Below are 15,612 nucleotides of genomic sequence, written 5' to 3'. Positions count from 1 at the left end.
AGAGTGGCTGTACCATTTGCATTCCCGCTGATGATGACTGAGAGCTCTTGAAATATCTATTCTTATATAATAGAAGACATTCCCTGAACTATTTCACCAGGTTAAAGGAAGCTTCTGGTCCGTCTGCCAAGCACAGCAGTGGATGCCCACAGCATATTGAACACTTGTAGCTGGAAGGCTTCTCCCTAGCACTCTCCTGCACTTCTACTCCAACTCGCTGAGCTGTATCTGTCCCCAAACCTGTTTATGTTGTTTGTGTTTGTCCCCAAACGTATTTGTGCCAGTTGAACTTGTTACTGTAATTATGTAATTTAATTAAATATTTAAGCAAACAGATGGAATCCAAGCACAAAAAGACAGCTGCTTTTTCTATAAAAACTAAGTTTGAAGCGTTTGGAAAGACTTAATAAAGGTTACTCACTAAAGAAAAAAAAAATCTGTCATATTAGCCATGGGTGAGATAACTGTTAAAGACTGGGGTGGGGGGCAGGGGGGTGAAAATATCTAGAGGGGTTCTGCAACTAGATTGTTATCCATTTGTCTTTAGGTTTTCATACTTTCAGGAAGCTAAAATAGGAGATCAGAGGTAGTGCATTTTAGGTATAGTTTATGCAAGAGAAAGAACAGGGCATGCTGATCAGTGGACCAGGTCGCAAAGATGAAGGCTTTGGCATAGATCAAAATATCAGGGAATAGTATGTGTTCATATTTGAAGTTATGGATGTGTCTTAGATTGGGCTCCTGGGACACAGATTCTGAGCTGGAGATTTGCAGGCAGGAAGTTTGTTGGCGGGGGGGGGGGGTGCTCTTAGAACAAGGTCTGCAGGGGAGCGAGGGAAGCAGGGATAAGAGAGAGAAGCCTGATGCACTGGCAACCCAGGCCTCAGCTGATACCATCAGGAGCTCTGGCACTGGATGACCCTGTAGAGAGGTGGCAGATGGTGGCAATTTGTACTTGTCCTCCTGCACTGACCGGATACGGGATGTGGGCTGCTATGGGACCAAGAACTTGGTCTGGCCCTTTGACTCTGGTTTCTGAAAATAACTCGTGCAATCACGATGCCTCTGTTTTCTGAAAGACCCATGCAAGTAGGGGCAACACAGGCCCCATACCTGGTGAACTACAGGAAAGAGGGGGGCCTAATGCAGCCATGCATATTCATTGATTGGATCCATGACAACTATGCGTTAAGGTCTAAATCATGCATATTCATTGAGGTCCCAATGACTAGGGGACCCGGGACCTTGGAGCACTCTTTTTTGGGGCCTCCTGGATTGGTGAGAACGTCCACGCACAGGAGAGGGAGCAGCATGTCCTTAGGGACAATGGAGGCCCTGTGCTGGGAACTCTCCCAGACCTTGCCTGATGTGTCTCTCTGCTAGTATCTTTTCTGGTTATAATAAGTGGGTAACTCTAAGCATAGGTAATAGTCTCTGTGAATTTTGTAAACCATTCTAGAGAATTAACTAACCCATAGGGTAATGAGCCAGCAGGGGTTGGCAGTACAGGGTTGATTTGTGTAGACCCAGCTCTGGGTGGCTGGGTGACTGGGGAAGCCTGCATGGCAGTCAATGAAGAAGGATAGAGCCCTTTTAGCTTGTGACCTAGTCCCAGGGGAGTAGACAGACAGAAGGAGAGAGAGAGGCCAGCTGCTGTGAAGTACAGGGAGTTGTGCAGACTCCTGAGCCTATGGCTGCTCCCTGCTGACCTGGCCACTGATGTTTTGACCCAGCTCATGATAGCTGGGATGAGGTCTGATCTAACTCTGGGTGTTAAGGTCAGAGAGACGGGTTGCCATGGAAGTGGTTGGTGACAAGGAGGGGAAATGTGGGAAGGTGAAGCCTGAATCCGCTCCCAGCTGAGAATTAGATTCATGCTGATCCTTGCTATGAAGCTAGTGGTAAAGGCGGGATTTGCTCACCTTGCCCCTTTGTTAGAGATGCAGTTGATAGCAAGTGTGTGCTTTCAGCTGCCCCACAGGGCAGGGGGCATAACCTTGAAGCAAGGCAACTTCCTTTGGCTGAGGGTGAGTCCCTAGAGGCTCTCAGCTGAAAACTGTCATCGAGCAACACTTCTAGCAGCCACAGCAGCATGTATCAAAGTTTTGTTTGTTTCCCCCATTTTAACAGATTTCTGAAAATTGGCTGATTGTTGGTACAGATTGCTTCAGATAAGAGGCTCTTCAGTATTTATGCATAGCGTTCTGAAGATCTCATTGTATTTGATCATCTTTGCATATGCCAGTTGTCCCATTTGATACAGCAGGTTACTAGTGTCACCTATCCTTAGACATAATCACAGCATAAACTTGTGTAATGTGTTTGATGCTCAGCTGATGTAAGGGACCCTGTCCTCTTTTAAATGCTTTCCAGTATATATTTTGAGATCCATGCAACTTTAGATTTTTGCTTCTTTAAATTTCAGGAGACCCTTTTAGCATTTTGGCAACCATTATGATACCAAAGGTCGTCTCTCTCTCATGCGCTATGACCCGTTTTCAGTTACTGTGCCATCTGCCACAAGTAACTGTCCACCCTGTTCCTTCTTCTTTAGCGTTTTCCCTTGAGACCTGCACCTGTTTATCCTGACCCCCAAGCTCTCAACTTGCATGATGGCCAGAGATGCCCAGATTTAATTTTTAAATACACTCTTCCAGTTCTTAAAACTGAAGCCCTGTTTATAGGGCCGTTTTTGTTTATTTTTAAATACAGATTTCCTTCTCATTTCTATCAGCTTGCTTTGCCCAAAATTGTAAATGACAGAGGGGAAGTCTGAATCCCTTTTCAAGTGTGACCATAACTTTAGCACAGAAATGCTATGATTACCCCAGTGTCTATTTTCCTTTAGCATTGTAGCGTGTGCTGACCTTTCGGCAGGAATTCTATTCAGTTTCATTTATACTTAGCCCTTCATTTAGCCATGTTTTGTTGTTTCCTTGGTTTCACATTTTATCTCTTTATGTGAACCGGGAACTGAAGCCTTTCATTTGACTTGTGATCTTGTACATTCTGGAAGCTCATATATGTAATCGTGGAACAAATAAAGCAGCTGGAAGAAATCTTTCCTGAACAAAACCCAAGTGGGGCATTTGGGTGTGAGCCAAGATTTCAGCAGCTATGGAGGGGGAAGTAAAAAGGCTGCCTCTATTACAACGCCAACAAATCACTTCTGACTCAGTTGGAATGTCCTTCAGGTAATGATCAGATGGAGGGTAGGGACCTTTACACATTTAATTGCCTGACCACAAAATAAAGTGTTTACTGTAAGCTTCCAAGGTCTCCACACCAAGTTAATTACTATAACTAAAGGTAGGGCAGTGTTGTGACTCAGTGGACTGAGCAACAGACTGGCATTCTGAGCCTGCTCAGTCTGAATCTAGGCCTCCCACTAAATTACTGTGTGGCTTTAGGCAAGATCCCGAGTATTTAATTTCCTGGGGTTCAGTTTCCCCATCCAAAATTAGGAATTGTGATGTAAATTTAGCTTAAGGAGTCCCAAGAAGCTACTAAACAACTAACTAATAATAAATGATGCCCTGTAGAATGCAATCCTTTGTTAGCTGCCTCCTTTTAGAGTGAAAGTTAAATGTCCTACAGTGATCAACCAATTAAGTAAAATTTCACTTGACATTTTGACAAGATTGGTTTGTGTGTGTGTGTGTACTTGGTTTACCAATAAAAACAAAAAAGCTTGCAAAAGAAATAGGTTTAATAAAATGTAAAACAGTGTCCCAAGTTTTTAATCATTTATCAGTTTATTCAGCCAACATTAGCGATTGCCTGGAGCAGCGCTTCTCAAACTTCAGGGATCACCTGGAGGCCTTTTAAAACACCATTGCTGGGCCCCACCTGCAGAGTTTTTGGTTGAATAGTTATTGTGATGGGGCCTGAAAAATGTGTATATCTAACAAGCTTCCGGATAATATAGATGCTGCTGCCTGCAGACCATATCTTCAGAGCAGCTGCTCTGTAGATGCTGAGGATAAGAAGATGAATAAGATACAGCCATACCCACAAGGCAGGTACATATACTACACTAAGATTAATATTAATACTCTACAGTGTGATAATATTGGTCACGCTGTGTGCGTGTCTGTGTGTGTGTGTATATCGTCAGACATATAAATCTGACTAAGGCAAGGGGTTGGGGGTCAGGAAAGGTTTCCTGAAGGAAGTGACACTTGAACTGTGTCATTTTTTTTAAATAAAAGAGTTTATAAAACATTTTTAAACATTTTTTTTTTTTAAATACAGAAACGTGTAAGGATGCAGTTAAAATCACTCCTAACCCCACCAGTCGGAGCTGATATTTGGTATATGTCTTTCCTGATTTACTCTATAAATACACTTTTTTTTTTGCATAGATTCATATTAATATAATTTTACATACTGCTTTTCCTTTTAACATATTATCAGAAACCTTTCCTATGGCATTAAACATTCCTCATCAATGTTCTTAATGGCTGCCTGTCAATCCACCTCATTGTTATACCATGATTTACTTAAACCTCTATTGATAGATACCTGGGTTTTATTCAATTTTTTGATATTTTAAATTGCTCCACCATGAACACCTGTATTTGTAAACTTTACCCACATTTCAGATTATTAGCTGAGGATAAATTCCCCAAAGTGAAATTATTGTTGTTGTAGTTATATGCTGTCAAGTCAGTGCCAACTCATAGTGACCCTGTAGGACAGAGTAGACCTGCCCTATAAGGTTTCCAAGGAGCTGCTGGTAGATTTGAACTGCTTACCTTTTGATTAGCAGCCGTAGCTCTTAACCACTGCACCACCAGGGCTCCAAAGTGAATTTGCCATGTTAATTTCTTAATGCCTGTTGCTTAGTTGTAATGTTGTTGTTTTAAAAAAACCATTCCATTCTACCTCTTCCACCACCAGTGTATATGAATGCCTCCACACCAGCATAGAACATTGTGTGTGCATACATGTGCATGTGGGTGTTAAGTGTTTCAGAGAAAGGACACAGCATGTGCAAGGTCATGGAAAACTGAAGCCACATGGCATGTTCAGAGACGTGGAGCCTGGCATTACTAGAGCAAAGGGCATGCTGTAGGCTGGGAGTGTTTTGGTGGGGACGAGGCAGGGAGGGATGTGGCAGAGAGAACTAGGTAGAGCTCTGGCCAGGATGAAGGGTCTTGTGTGTCCTCAGGAATGTGATTGTTTTCCTAACATGGTAACAAAGGGATGGAAAAGAGAAGATTCACGAGATCTCTAGGAGGTAGAATTAACGGTAGTGTAGAAATTGACCAAATGTACATTGGCCAACTCGATAATCTTGCTGAAATAATACTCTAGTTGAAAGTTAATTTCTCTGATGTCTGGTTCCCAGTTCAGGGAATTTTGCTGTACCACATGACGATTTACATATTCTTAAGTATTAACTGTTTTCCATTAATTCTCATCTCAAACTGTTCATAATAGTGAACAATTGAAATACCAAAACATTAACATTAAAAGCATCTTACAAAAAAAGGTTTTTTTAATCATAAAAGTAATGCATGCTTATTACAGAAACTACGGACAAGCCAAAATAAACAGACAAACAGAAAGCCTCACACAATCCCATCCGTACATAGAAAATCCCTGCTGAAACCCCTGGAGACTCACTTTCCAGGTCCTTTTCTATGCACATGTACATTTTTTCCCTGTTGAAATAGGATCACACCATATATGTTTTGAAAACTAGCGTAATTTATTTCAGCACTCTGCCAGTTGTTGGACATTTACACCATTCCAACTATAGTCCCATTGTTGGACACTTAGTCTGCCCTAAGTAATCCCATATGGTACGGGTCTAACTGAAAGGTGAGAGACGAGGGGTGAGCGGCAGAGACGACAGAGTGGAGGGATAGGCGTCCTAGGCCAAGGGCGCTGCCTTGGCAGCTGTGGAGAACAGAAGGACGCACAGTAAGGCTGGAGCATGAAGTTCTGCTCTGTCCTGTAGGGTCGCTATGAGTTGGAGTCGACTTGGGCAACGAGTTGGGTTTTGGTTTGGTGATTAAAGAATATGCCACTCCCTGTTGGCATCGTTTCCCACTTTTACTCCTAATTGCCCTTCAGCATCTTCGAGGCTTCCAGGACCTTGACCATTCTACGTTCTCGCAATCTGTGAATCCCCCTTCTGGTTTTACTTATTCTCTGCCTGGCCTAGAGGCCATGGTGCCAAGCCGTTAGTCACATGGACCATTATCTTCATTTTTCTGCCTCCTTGTTCTTTTAGCACACTAAGCTTAAAAAGCCCAAACCCTAGATCAATCCAGTCATGATTCTTCTACCAGGCTTTGGATTCCATTCCTCCCACCTCCTAAAGGACTCAGCTCCTCAATCAAGTTTCTATACCTTCACTTCCACTCATTCTTTCTTCCCAACCTGTTGTTGTTGGCTGTCATAGCATTGGCCCTGGACCCATGGTGATTCCCTGCACAATGGAATGAAATGGTGTCCTATCCTGCACATCCCCATGATCAGTTGTGGATCAAACTGTTGTGATCCATAGGGTTTTCACCGGCCAATTTTGGAAGTAGATCGCCAGGCCTTTCTTCCTAGTCCATCTTAATCTGGAAGCTCTGCTGAAACCTGTTCAGCCTCATAGCACAAGCCTCCACTGACAGATGGGTGGTGGCTGTGCAGAGGCGTGAAATGGCCAGAAATCAGACCCAGATCTCTCTCATGAAAGGTGAGAGTCTACCAGTGAACTAACAATTCCCTACACGTTAATATTCCCAACACATTAATGTTCCAAAACACATTGTTGTGGTTAGGTGCCGTTGAGTCGGTTCCGACTCATAGCGACCCTATGCGCAACAGAACGAAACACTGCCCAGTCCTGTGCCATCCTTACAATCGTTATGCTTGAGCTCATTGTTGCAGCCACTGTGTCAATCCACCTCGTTGAGGGTCTTCCTTTTTTCTGCTGACCCTGTACTCTGCCAAGCATGATGTCCTTCTCCAGGGACTGATCCCTCCTGACAACATGTCCAAAGTATGTAAGACGCAGTCTCGCCATCCTTGCCTCTAAGGAGCATTCTGGCCGCACTTCTTCCAAGACAGATCTGTTTGTCCTTTTGGCAGTCCATGGTATATTCAATATTCTTTGCCAGCACCACCATTCAAAAGCGTCAACTCTTCTTCAGTCTTCCTTATTCATTGTCCAGCTTTCACATGCATATGATGGGATTGAAAATACCATGGCTTGGGTCAGGAGCACCTTAGTCTTCAGGGTGATATCTTTGTTCTTCACACTTTGAAGAGGTCCTTTGCAGCAGATTTGCCCAATGCAATGTGTCTTTTGATTTCTTGACTGCTATTTCCATGGCTGTTGATTGTGGATCCAAGTCAGATGAAATCCTTGACAACTTCAATCTTTTTTCCGTTTATCATGATGTTGCTCATTGGTCCAGGTGTGAGGATTTTTGTTTTCTTTATGTTGAGGTGCAATACAAACTGAAGGCTGTGGTCTTTGATCTTCATTAGTAAGTACTTCAAGTCCTCTTCACTTTCAGCAAGCAAGGTTGTGTCATCTGCATAATGCAGGTTGTTAATGAGTCTTCCTCCAATCCTGATGCCCCATTCTTCTTCATATGGTCCAGCTTCTCGTATTATTTGTTCAGCATACAGATTAAATAGGTATGGTGAAGGAATACAACCCTGGTGCACACCTTTCCTGACTTTAAACCAATCATGATCCACACGGTTGAATGCCTTTGCATAGTCAATAAAACACAGATAAACATCCTGGTATTCTCTGCTTTCAGCCAGGATCCATCTGACATCAGCAATGAAATCCCTGGTTCCATGTTCTCTTCTGAAACCAGCCTGAATTTCTGGCAGTTCCCTGTCGATATACTGCTACAGCCGTTTTTGAATGATCTTCAGCAAAATTTTGCTTGCGTGTGATATTAATGATATTGTTCTATAATTTCCGCATTCGGTTGGATCACCCTTCTTGGGAATAGGCATAAATATGGATCTCTTCCAGTCAGTTATCCAGGAAGCTGTCTTCCATATTTCTTGGCATAGATGAGTGAGCACCTCCAGTGCTGCATCTGTTTGTTCAAACATCTCAATTGATATTCCATCAATTCCTGGAGCCTTGTTTTTCGCCAGTGCCTTCAGAGCGGCTTGGACTTCTTCCTTCAGTGCCATCAGTTCCTGATCATATGCCACCTCTTGAAATGGTTGAATATCGACTAATTCTTTTTGGTATAATGACTCTGTGTATTCCTTCCATCTTCTTTTGATGCTTCCTGCGTTGTTTAATATTTTTTTATTTAATCGTTCACGATTGCAACTCGAGGCTTGAATTTTTTCTTCAGTTCTTTCAGCTTGAGAAACGCCGAGCGTGTTCTTCCCTTCTGGTTTTCCATCTCTAGCTCTTTGCACATGTCATTATAATTACTTTACTTTGTCTTCTCGAGAGGCCCTTTGAAATCTTCTGTTCAGTTCTTTTATTTCATCAATTCTTCTTTTTGCTTTAGCTGCTCAACGTTCAAGAGCAAGTTTCAGAGTCTCCTCTGACATCCTTCTTGGTCTTTTCTTTCTTTCTTGTCTTTTCAGTGACCTCTTGCTTTCTTCATGGATGATGTCCTTGATGTCATTCCACAACTCGTCTGGTCTTCGGTCACTAGCGTTCAATGCGTCAAATCTTTTCTTCAGATGGTCTCTAAATTCAGGTGGGATATACTCAAGGTCATATTTTGGCTCTCGTGGGCTTGCTCTGATTTTCTTCAGTTTCAGCCTGCACTTGCATGTGAGCAATTGATGGTCTGTTCCACAGTCGGTCCCTGGCCTTGTTCTGACTGATGATATTGAGCCTTTCCATCATCTCTTCCCACAGATGTAGTCAATTTGATTCCTCTGTGTCCCATCTGGCAAGGTCCATGTGTACAGTTGCCGTTTATGTTGGTGAAAGAAGATATTTGCAAGGAAGAAGTCGTTGATCTTGCAAAATTCTACCATTTGATCTCCGGCATTGTTTCTGTCACCAAGGCCATATTTTCCAAGTACTGATCCTTGTTCTTTGTTTCCAACTTTCGCATTCCAGCCACCAGTAATTATCAATGCATCTTGATTGCATGTTCAATCAATTTCAGACTGCAGCAGCTGATAAAAATCTTCTATTTCTTCATCTTTGGCCCTAGTGGTTGGTGCGTAAATTTGAATAATAGTCGTATTAACTGGTCTTCCTCGTAGGCGTGTGGATATTATCCTATCACTGACAGCGTTGTACTTCAGGATAGATCTTGGAATGTTCTTTTGCGTGATGAATGCAGCACTGTTACTCTTCGAGTTGTCATTCCCAGCATAGTAGACTATATGATTGTCCGATTCAAAATGGCCAATATCAGTCCATTTCAGCTCACTAATGCCTAGGAGATCAATGTTTGTGTTCCATTTCATTTTTGACGATTTCCAGTTTTCCTAGATTCATACTTCGTACATTCCAGGTTCCTATTATTAATGGATGTTTACAGCTGTTTCTTCTCATTTTGAATCTTGCCACATCAGCAAATGAAGGTACTGAAAGCTTTACTCCATCCACATCATTAAGGTCGACTCTACTTTGAGGAGGCAGCTCTTCCCCAGTCATCTTCTGAGTGCCTTCCAACCTGGGGGGCTCATCTTCCAGCACTAGATCAGACAATGTTCTGCTGCTATTTATAAGGTTTTCACTGGCTAATGGTTTTCAGAAGTAGACTGGTGGGTCCTTCTTCCTAGTCTATCTTAGTCTGGAAGCTCAGCTGAAACCTGTCCTCCATGGGTGACTCTGCTGGTATCTGAATACCGGTGGCATAGCTTCCAGCATCACAGCAACACACAAGCCCCCACAGTACGACAAACTGACAGACATAGATGTTCGTAAATATCTCCCTAGATTTCAATTTGCTTCTCTGGCATCTTAGTCTTCAAAAGTGGTTTACACCAGTTCTCCCTACTTTCTCGTCATCAATTCACTCCTCAACCCAAAGCAATCTGGTCTCGCCTCCATTCTCTTATCCAAACTGTTTTTGTTAAGACTGTCGATGTTTTTTTATATCGCCAAGCCCAAGGAACCCTTTTAAGTTCCTACCTTTTATGATCTTCCTGTGGCATCTAACACTATTGATTATTCCTTCCTTCTCTAAACTCTTAGCTTACCCTTTAAATGCCATTGTGGCCCAGGGTCACGTCCTTGTCCTCTACTCTTCTCACCCAGCAGACCCTTCCAGGCATTCAAACCTGAACTTCGCCACTCGTAGGATTCACAAACTGAGACCTTCTAGCTCAGATGTCTCTACTGTGTGGAGACCCCATCCACATACTAATTAAGACATCAGACCCTGAATTCAGACAAATTTGCATTCTAAATCCTGTCTGCCACTTACCAGATGGCTGGCAATGAGAAGTTAACTCAGTCTCCTCAGCTGTAGAATGGGGGTGATTGTATCACCGGCATCGACCTGTAGCCTTCTCGTGAGTATTAAGTGACATAACACACTGAAGCATGTGGTTGACTCTCAACAGTGTTAGTTATTGTTATTACAGGATTCTCTAACGTTCCCCAAAGCAACTCGACTCCACATATTAAAAAAATAATAAGAAACTTAACATTCTCAGGCTCCTCCTTCATACAGTATTAATTACAATAGCTTCTGTTGCTTAAAGATTAATTTCTATAACCATCCTCTAAGTTGAATTATTAGTGGTCTCATTTCACGTATGAGGAAACTGAGGCTTAGAAAGGATAACTACTCCTCTAGAGATGGTAGCAAAATGGCAGTGAGGATTCAGACTTGTCCCTCTGACTCCAGAGCTCATGCTACCTAGCACGGGTGTATTATGACTTCAGTGTTCAAGTCCCAAGAACAAAACTGGGACATTTACTTTGGTCTTCTTCCCTCTCACTCAGCTACATCCAGAGGTATGCTGGGAAACTAGATCTCCTGCAAAAATAAAAATTAAAAAAAAATCCCTGATTTGAAGCATTCCTTTTATTTGCCCTTTTCCCCCTACTTTTAGCCAGTTATTCCCTGTTACCCATTGTCTTCCAGTCAGTTCTGACTCCTAGCCACCCTATAGGACAGAGTAGAACTGTCCCGTAGGGTTTCCAAAAAGCGCCTGGTGGATTCGAACTGCTGACCTTTTGGTTAGCAGCCATAGCTCTTAATCACTATGCCACCAGGTTTCCATTCTTTAATTAGTGTCCAAGAAATCTGATAGAAATCTTCAACTTTTTCTCAGGATCCTCTTCCTGGGATTGGTTGGAAAAGAATATAAAAGTCCTAGGCTCATTTCTTCTTCTTTCTAGGGATGTATAGTTTACTCTTTTAGAGGAATAATGCTATTAATAATACTGTCATATGTTAAGCACTTACTACATGCCAGCCACTGTGCTGAACACTGCACATAGACCATCTCTTGGTGTTGTTAGGTGCTGTCGAGTTGGTTCTCTCTCATAGCAACCCTCTGTACAACAGAATAAAACACTGCCTGGTCCTGTGCCATCCTCACAATCATTGCTATGTTCGAGCCCACTGTGTCAGTCCATCTCACTGAGGGTGTTCCTCTTTTTCGCTGACCCACCACTAGAACGGGGCTCCCGACTGTGGCCTCCATCTCCCCAGTGCCCGTCTCCAGCCTGTGGTTTCCTGGAGCACAAACTCTACAATACCTCCGTTAAAAAAAAAAAAAAAAAAGTTGCTGTCTAATCAATTCTGACTTATGATGACCCTGTATGTTGCAGATTAGAACTGCACTCTGTACAGTTTTCAAGGCTACTCCGTTTTGGAGGGAGATCGCCAGGCCATTCTTTAGGGTGCCTCTGGGTAGGTTCAAACCTTTTGGTTACTAGTCTAGCACTTAACTGTTTGCGCCTCCCAGGGACTCCCCATCATCTCCCTGCACACCCATACAATCATGCTTTCCCAGGCAAGGAGCCCTCACTGCCAGGAGCAGCGCGAGACGGCGTCCCAAAGCCCCCTGGAAGTTAAACCTCTAGGCTCTATTTGCAGGAGAGCTGAGGGGTGGCATAAAAGGCACTCTATCACTGCCTTGAAATATCAGAAGGTGGTTCCACTCGGGCAGCTATAGTTATTACTCTCATGGAGCTTGGCTGTTCAAAGAGCAACGAGGTGGTTGTGCTGGTGTAAAAGCGCCTGTTCAAGAATGCTTAGAAAACTATTATCAGAGGTATGCAGAGAGAAGAAAACATTTCTTTTGTAAATGATAAAAATAATTTACTCAATAGGAAGGACCTCCTTGAAAATCATATTAATTTGCTTCTAAATCAATTTGCTATTTGCTGAAAGCTATTTTCAGAAAATGCCACCTTGTCCTGCGTATGCCTAGCTCACCAACTTTCGTATTTAAATGATGCATTTACCAAGCTCTCATACTTGGATGAACTCTTGATGCATATTCAGAAAATACTGATGGAAGAGAAATGAGCACATAAATAAAAACATGCAATATTTTGGGCATTTCCTTCAGCTATGCTCATGGAGCAGATGAAGTTTTGTGGGGTTTTTGTTGGGGGATTTTTGGTCTCTTATCTGCACATGTAAAAGACTGTCTCACCTGTCATGGATTGAATTATGTCCCCCCAAAAATGTATGTATCAGTTTGGCTGGGCCATGATTCCCAGTATTGTGTGGTTGTCCTCTATGTTGTGATTGTAATTTTATGTTAAAGAAGATGAGGGTGGGATTGTAACACCCTTACTAAGGACACATCCCTGATCCAATGTAAAGAGAGTTTCCCTGGCGTGTGGCCTGCACCACCTTTTCTCTTAAGAGATAAAACGAAACGGAAGCAAGTAGAGAGGGGGAACCTCATACCACCAAGAAAGTGGTGCCAGGGGTAGAGTGTATCCTTTGGACCCAGGGTCCCTGCCAGGAGAAACTCATAGTCCGGGGGAAGATTCATGAGAAAGCCGACAGAGAAAGCCTTCCCCTGGAGCTGACACCCTGAATGGGGACTTTCAGGCTACTTTACTGTGAAGAAATAAATTTCTCTTTGTTAAAGCCATCCACTAGTGGTATTTGTGTTATAGCAGCACTAGATGACCAGGACACTCACCTTATCTAACAAGGTGTAAACCAATTTTGCTTTACTTTCAAAGCTAGGTATATGCCTTAAAAAAAAAAAAAAATCAATTCATACCAAGTTCCTAATCCCTACAATTCCTCCACCCTCCACTTCTTCCTCCAGTACACGCAGAATGCAAGACAGAGCTAGCAAGAGGTAGACCTGGCCGGTCTACCCCGTTGTTGTTGTTGTGTGCCTTTGAGTTGATTCATCCACCCCATAGTAGTCCAGAAAAAAATACTGAAAATGCTGAGGAGGGTTTACCTTTCTCCTGATCATGGGCCCTGAGGCTAGAGGGCTGATGATGCCAAAAGCCAGGTCCCAGAGTAATAATCGCAAAAATGAAGCCAAGAAATTGAGTTCCAACCTGGCTTTGTTGAGGCCCAGGTGTTAACACCTAGGGACTGAGCCAGAATCAGGTGTTGGGGTGTGGGTGGGGAGAAACAACTGGGAAACCTGAGAGTGAAGAGCAGAGGGACTACACACACAGAGGGGTTCTGGTGGAGTGTAGACCTTATGCCCCCTTACCCCCACCAAGGCAGTGTTGTTACACACATCCCAGCTGGCTTGTCAGCAATTCTCCGTGTGTGGTTTGCAGACCCCCAAGGGGTTTGTGAAGTCAAAACTATTTTTGTAATAAATGCTGAAGCATCATTTGCTTTGTTTCATGCTGTTGACATTTGTGTTGGTGGTTCAAAAGTAGAGGTAGATAAAACTGCATGAATCAGTTTTACTTGATTTCAGCATGAATCAAGGCGCAGCACCAAACTGTATTAGTAGTCACTGTAATCTTTGCCACCGTGCCCTTGCAGTTAAAAGGAAAAAAAATTATCCATTCCACTTAATTGCTAATATTTGGGGAAGCATCTAAAGACCACTTTTGTTCTATGCCAAAGCATCATGGTTGTCTCAAGGAAAAGCACATGCCTGACTGTTTAACTAGCCACTGTTTTAATGGAAGACCATTTTTATTTCAAAGAATGACTGACAGACAAACTATCATTATTTAGACTTGAGTATTTGGTAACTATCGTCTCAAAAATGAATGAAATGAAGCTGTCATTTCAAGGAAAACAACCGACAGTATTTGTTGCCAATGGTAAAATGCAAGTTTTCAAGGCAAAAATTAGAATTTGGGAACCATATATCTACTGCTGTGAACTTGACAGTTTCCGAATACTAAAAAACTTTTCAGATGAGTTTTGATGAGTTCAGTGGTGATATTAACAAATAAGATTTTTATATAGCATGATGGAATGTTTTAGCATTTAAACAAAACAAAAAAAATTTCATCTCACATATCAAGATGGAGAAGGACATCATGCTTGGTAGAGTACAGGGTTGACAAAGAAGAGGAAGACCCTCAATAAGACGGATTGACACAGTGGCTGCAACAGTGGGCTCAAGCTTAACAACTGTGGATATGGTGCAGAACTCGGCAGTGTTTCGTTCTGTTGTACGTAAGGTCACTATGTACTCAAGATGGCACCTAACAATGAAATGTTTTAACATTTAGATCTCTGTAACTAAGTGAACTAATTTTTTTCAGATGACCAATGCATAATGTTATAAAATCATGCTTGGGTAAAAAAATTCATTAGAAGTATAAGATACACCAATGGGTTTTTGTTGTTGTTGAGAATATACACAGCAGAACAGACACCAGTTCAACAATTGCTACATGTACAGTTGAGTGACACTGATTACATTCTTCAAGTTGTATACCCATTCTCATTCTCCTTTTCTGAATTGTCCCTTTCCTGTTAACATAAGGTCACTGCCCCCTAAGTTTCCTGTCTAATCATATGAGTTGCTGTTGTCAGTTTGATCCCATATAGGTGGTTCTTAAAAGAGCACAAAGGAAGCCATTCTTTACTAATTAAGCTAAACTCTTGTTGGGTTTAAAGAAGACTTCAGGGGATATTTTTGGTTTAAGGTTTAAAGATTATCTCATGCTGGTAGTTTCAGGGGTTCATGCAGCCTCAGATGGCTCTAGAAAGTCTGGATTTCATGAGAATTTGAAATTCTGTTCTGCATTTTCCCCTCTTTAGAGCAGGATTCTTCTAAGAATCTTTGATCAAAATGTTCAGTAATGGTAGCCGGGCACCATCTAATTCTTCTGGTCTCACGGCAAAGGAGGCAGTTGTTCATGAAGACAATTAACCACATATTCCATTTACTTCTTCTATTCCTGACTCTCTTTCTCCTTTGTTGCTCCAGGCAAATAAAGACCCATTGCTGTACCTTAGATGGCTGCTTGCAAGCTTTTAAGACCCCAGGTACTTCTTGTAAAAAAGTAGAATTGGCAAATGTTTTGTGATAAGATACATATTTACAGAGAAAAAAAAATGCAGCTGCTGAGGCTGCTTATGTACAACCAAATACCTCATGGAATTTGGTTTCTCGTTTTGGAGGTTTAGGGTCATGGTTTCATGGGCCAGCCCAGTTAATTGGTCTAATACTGTGTTTAGTGCTTCTGTTCTACCTCCTAATTTGATGTGTAGTGCTTGGAGTCTTAAAAGC

The 15,612-nt window shown here is 42.3% G+C and overlaps 1 protein-coding gene across 2 annotated transcripts in view; it reads left to right on the top strand.

Moving 5' to 3' along the window:
* EFCAB11 (EF-hand calcium binding domain 11) overlaps positions 1-15,612 on the top strand; it is a 197,344-nt gene that overhangs the window by 122,773 nt on the left and 58,959 nt on the right. Inside the window, exon 6 of one of the 2 annotated variants that reach the window (XM_010588799.3) lies at positions 3-454. The exons of the other annotated variant lie outside the window; for it this stretch is intronic. Coding sequence (XP_010587101.1) covers positions 3-51 — 49 coding nt within the window. The 3' untranslated portion in view covers positions 52-454. Of the gene's footprint in view, positions 1-2; positions 455-15,612 lie in introns of those variants that run through there. 2 annotated transcript variants of the gene reach the window in all.

The sequence above is a fragment of the Loxodonta africana genome, chromosome 10, assembly GCF_030014295.1.
Source record: "Loxodonta africana isolate mLoxAfr1 chromosome 10, mLoxAfr1.hap2, whole genome shotgun sequence".
Lineage (NCBI taxonomy): Eukaryota > Metazoa > Chordata > Mammalia > Proboscidea > Elephantidae > Loxodonta > Loxodonta africana.
The sequence above is the reverse complement of the archived record's forward strand: the minus strand, read 5'-3'. Positions and strand labels throughout refer to the sequence as shown.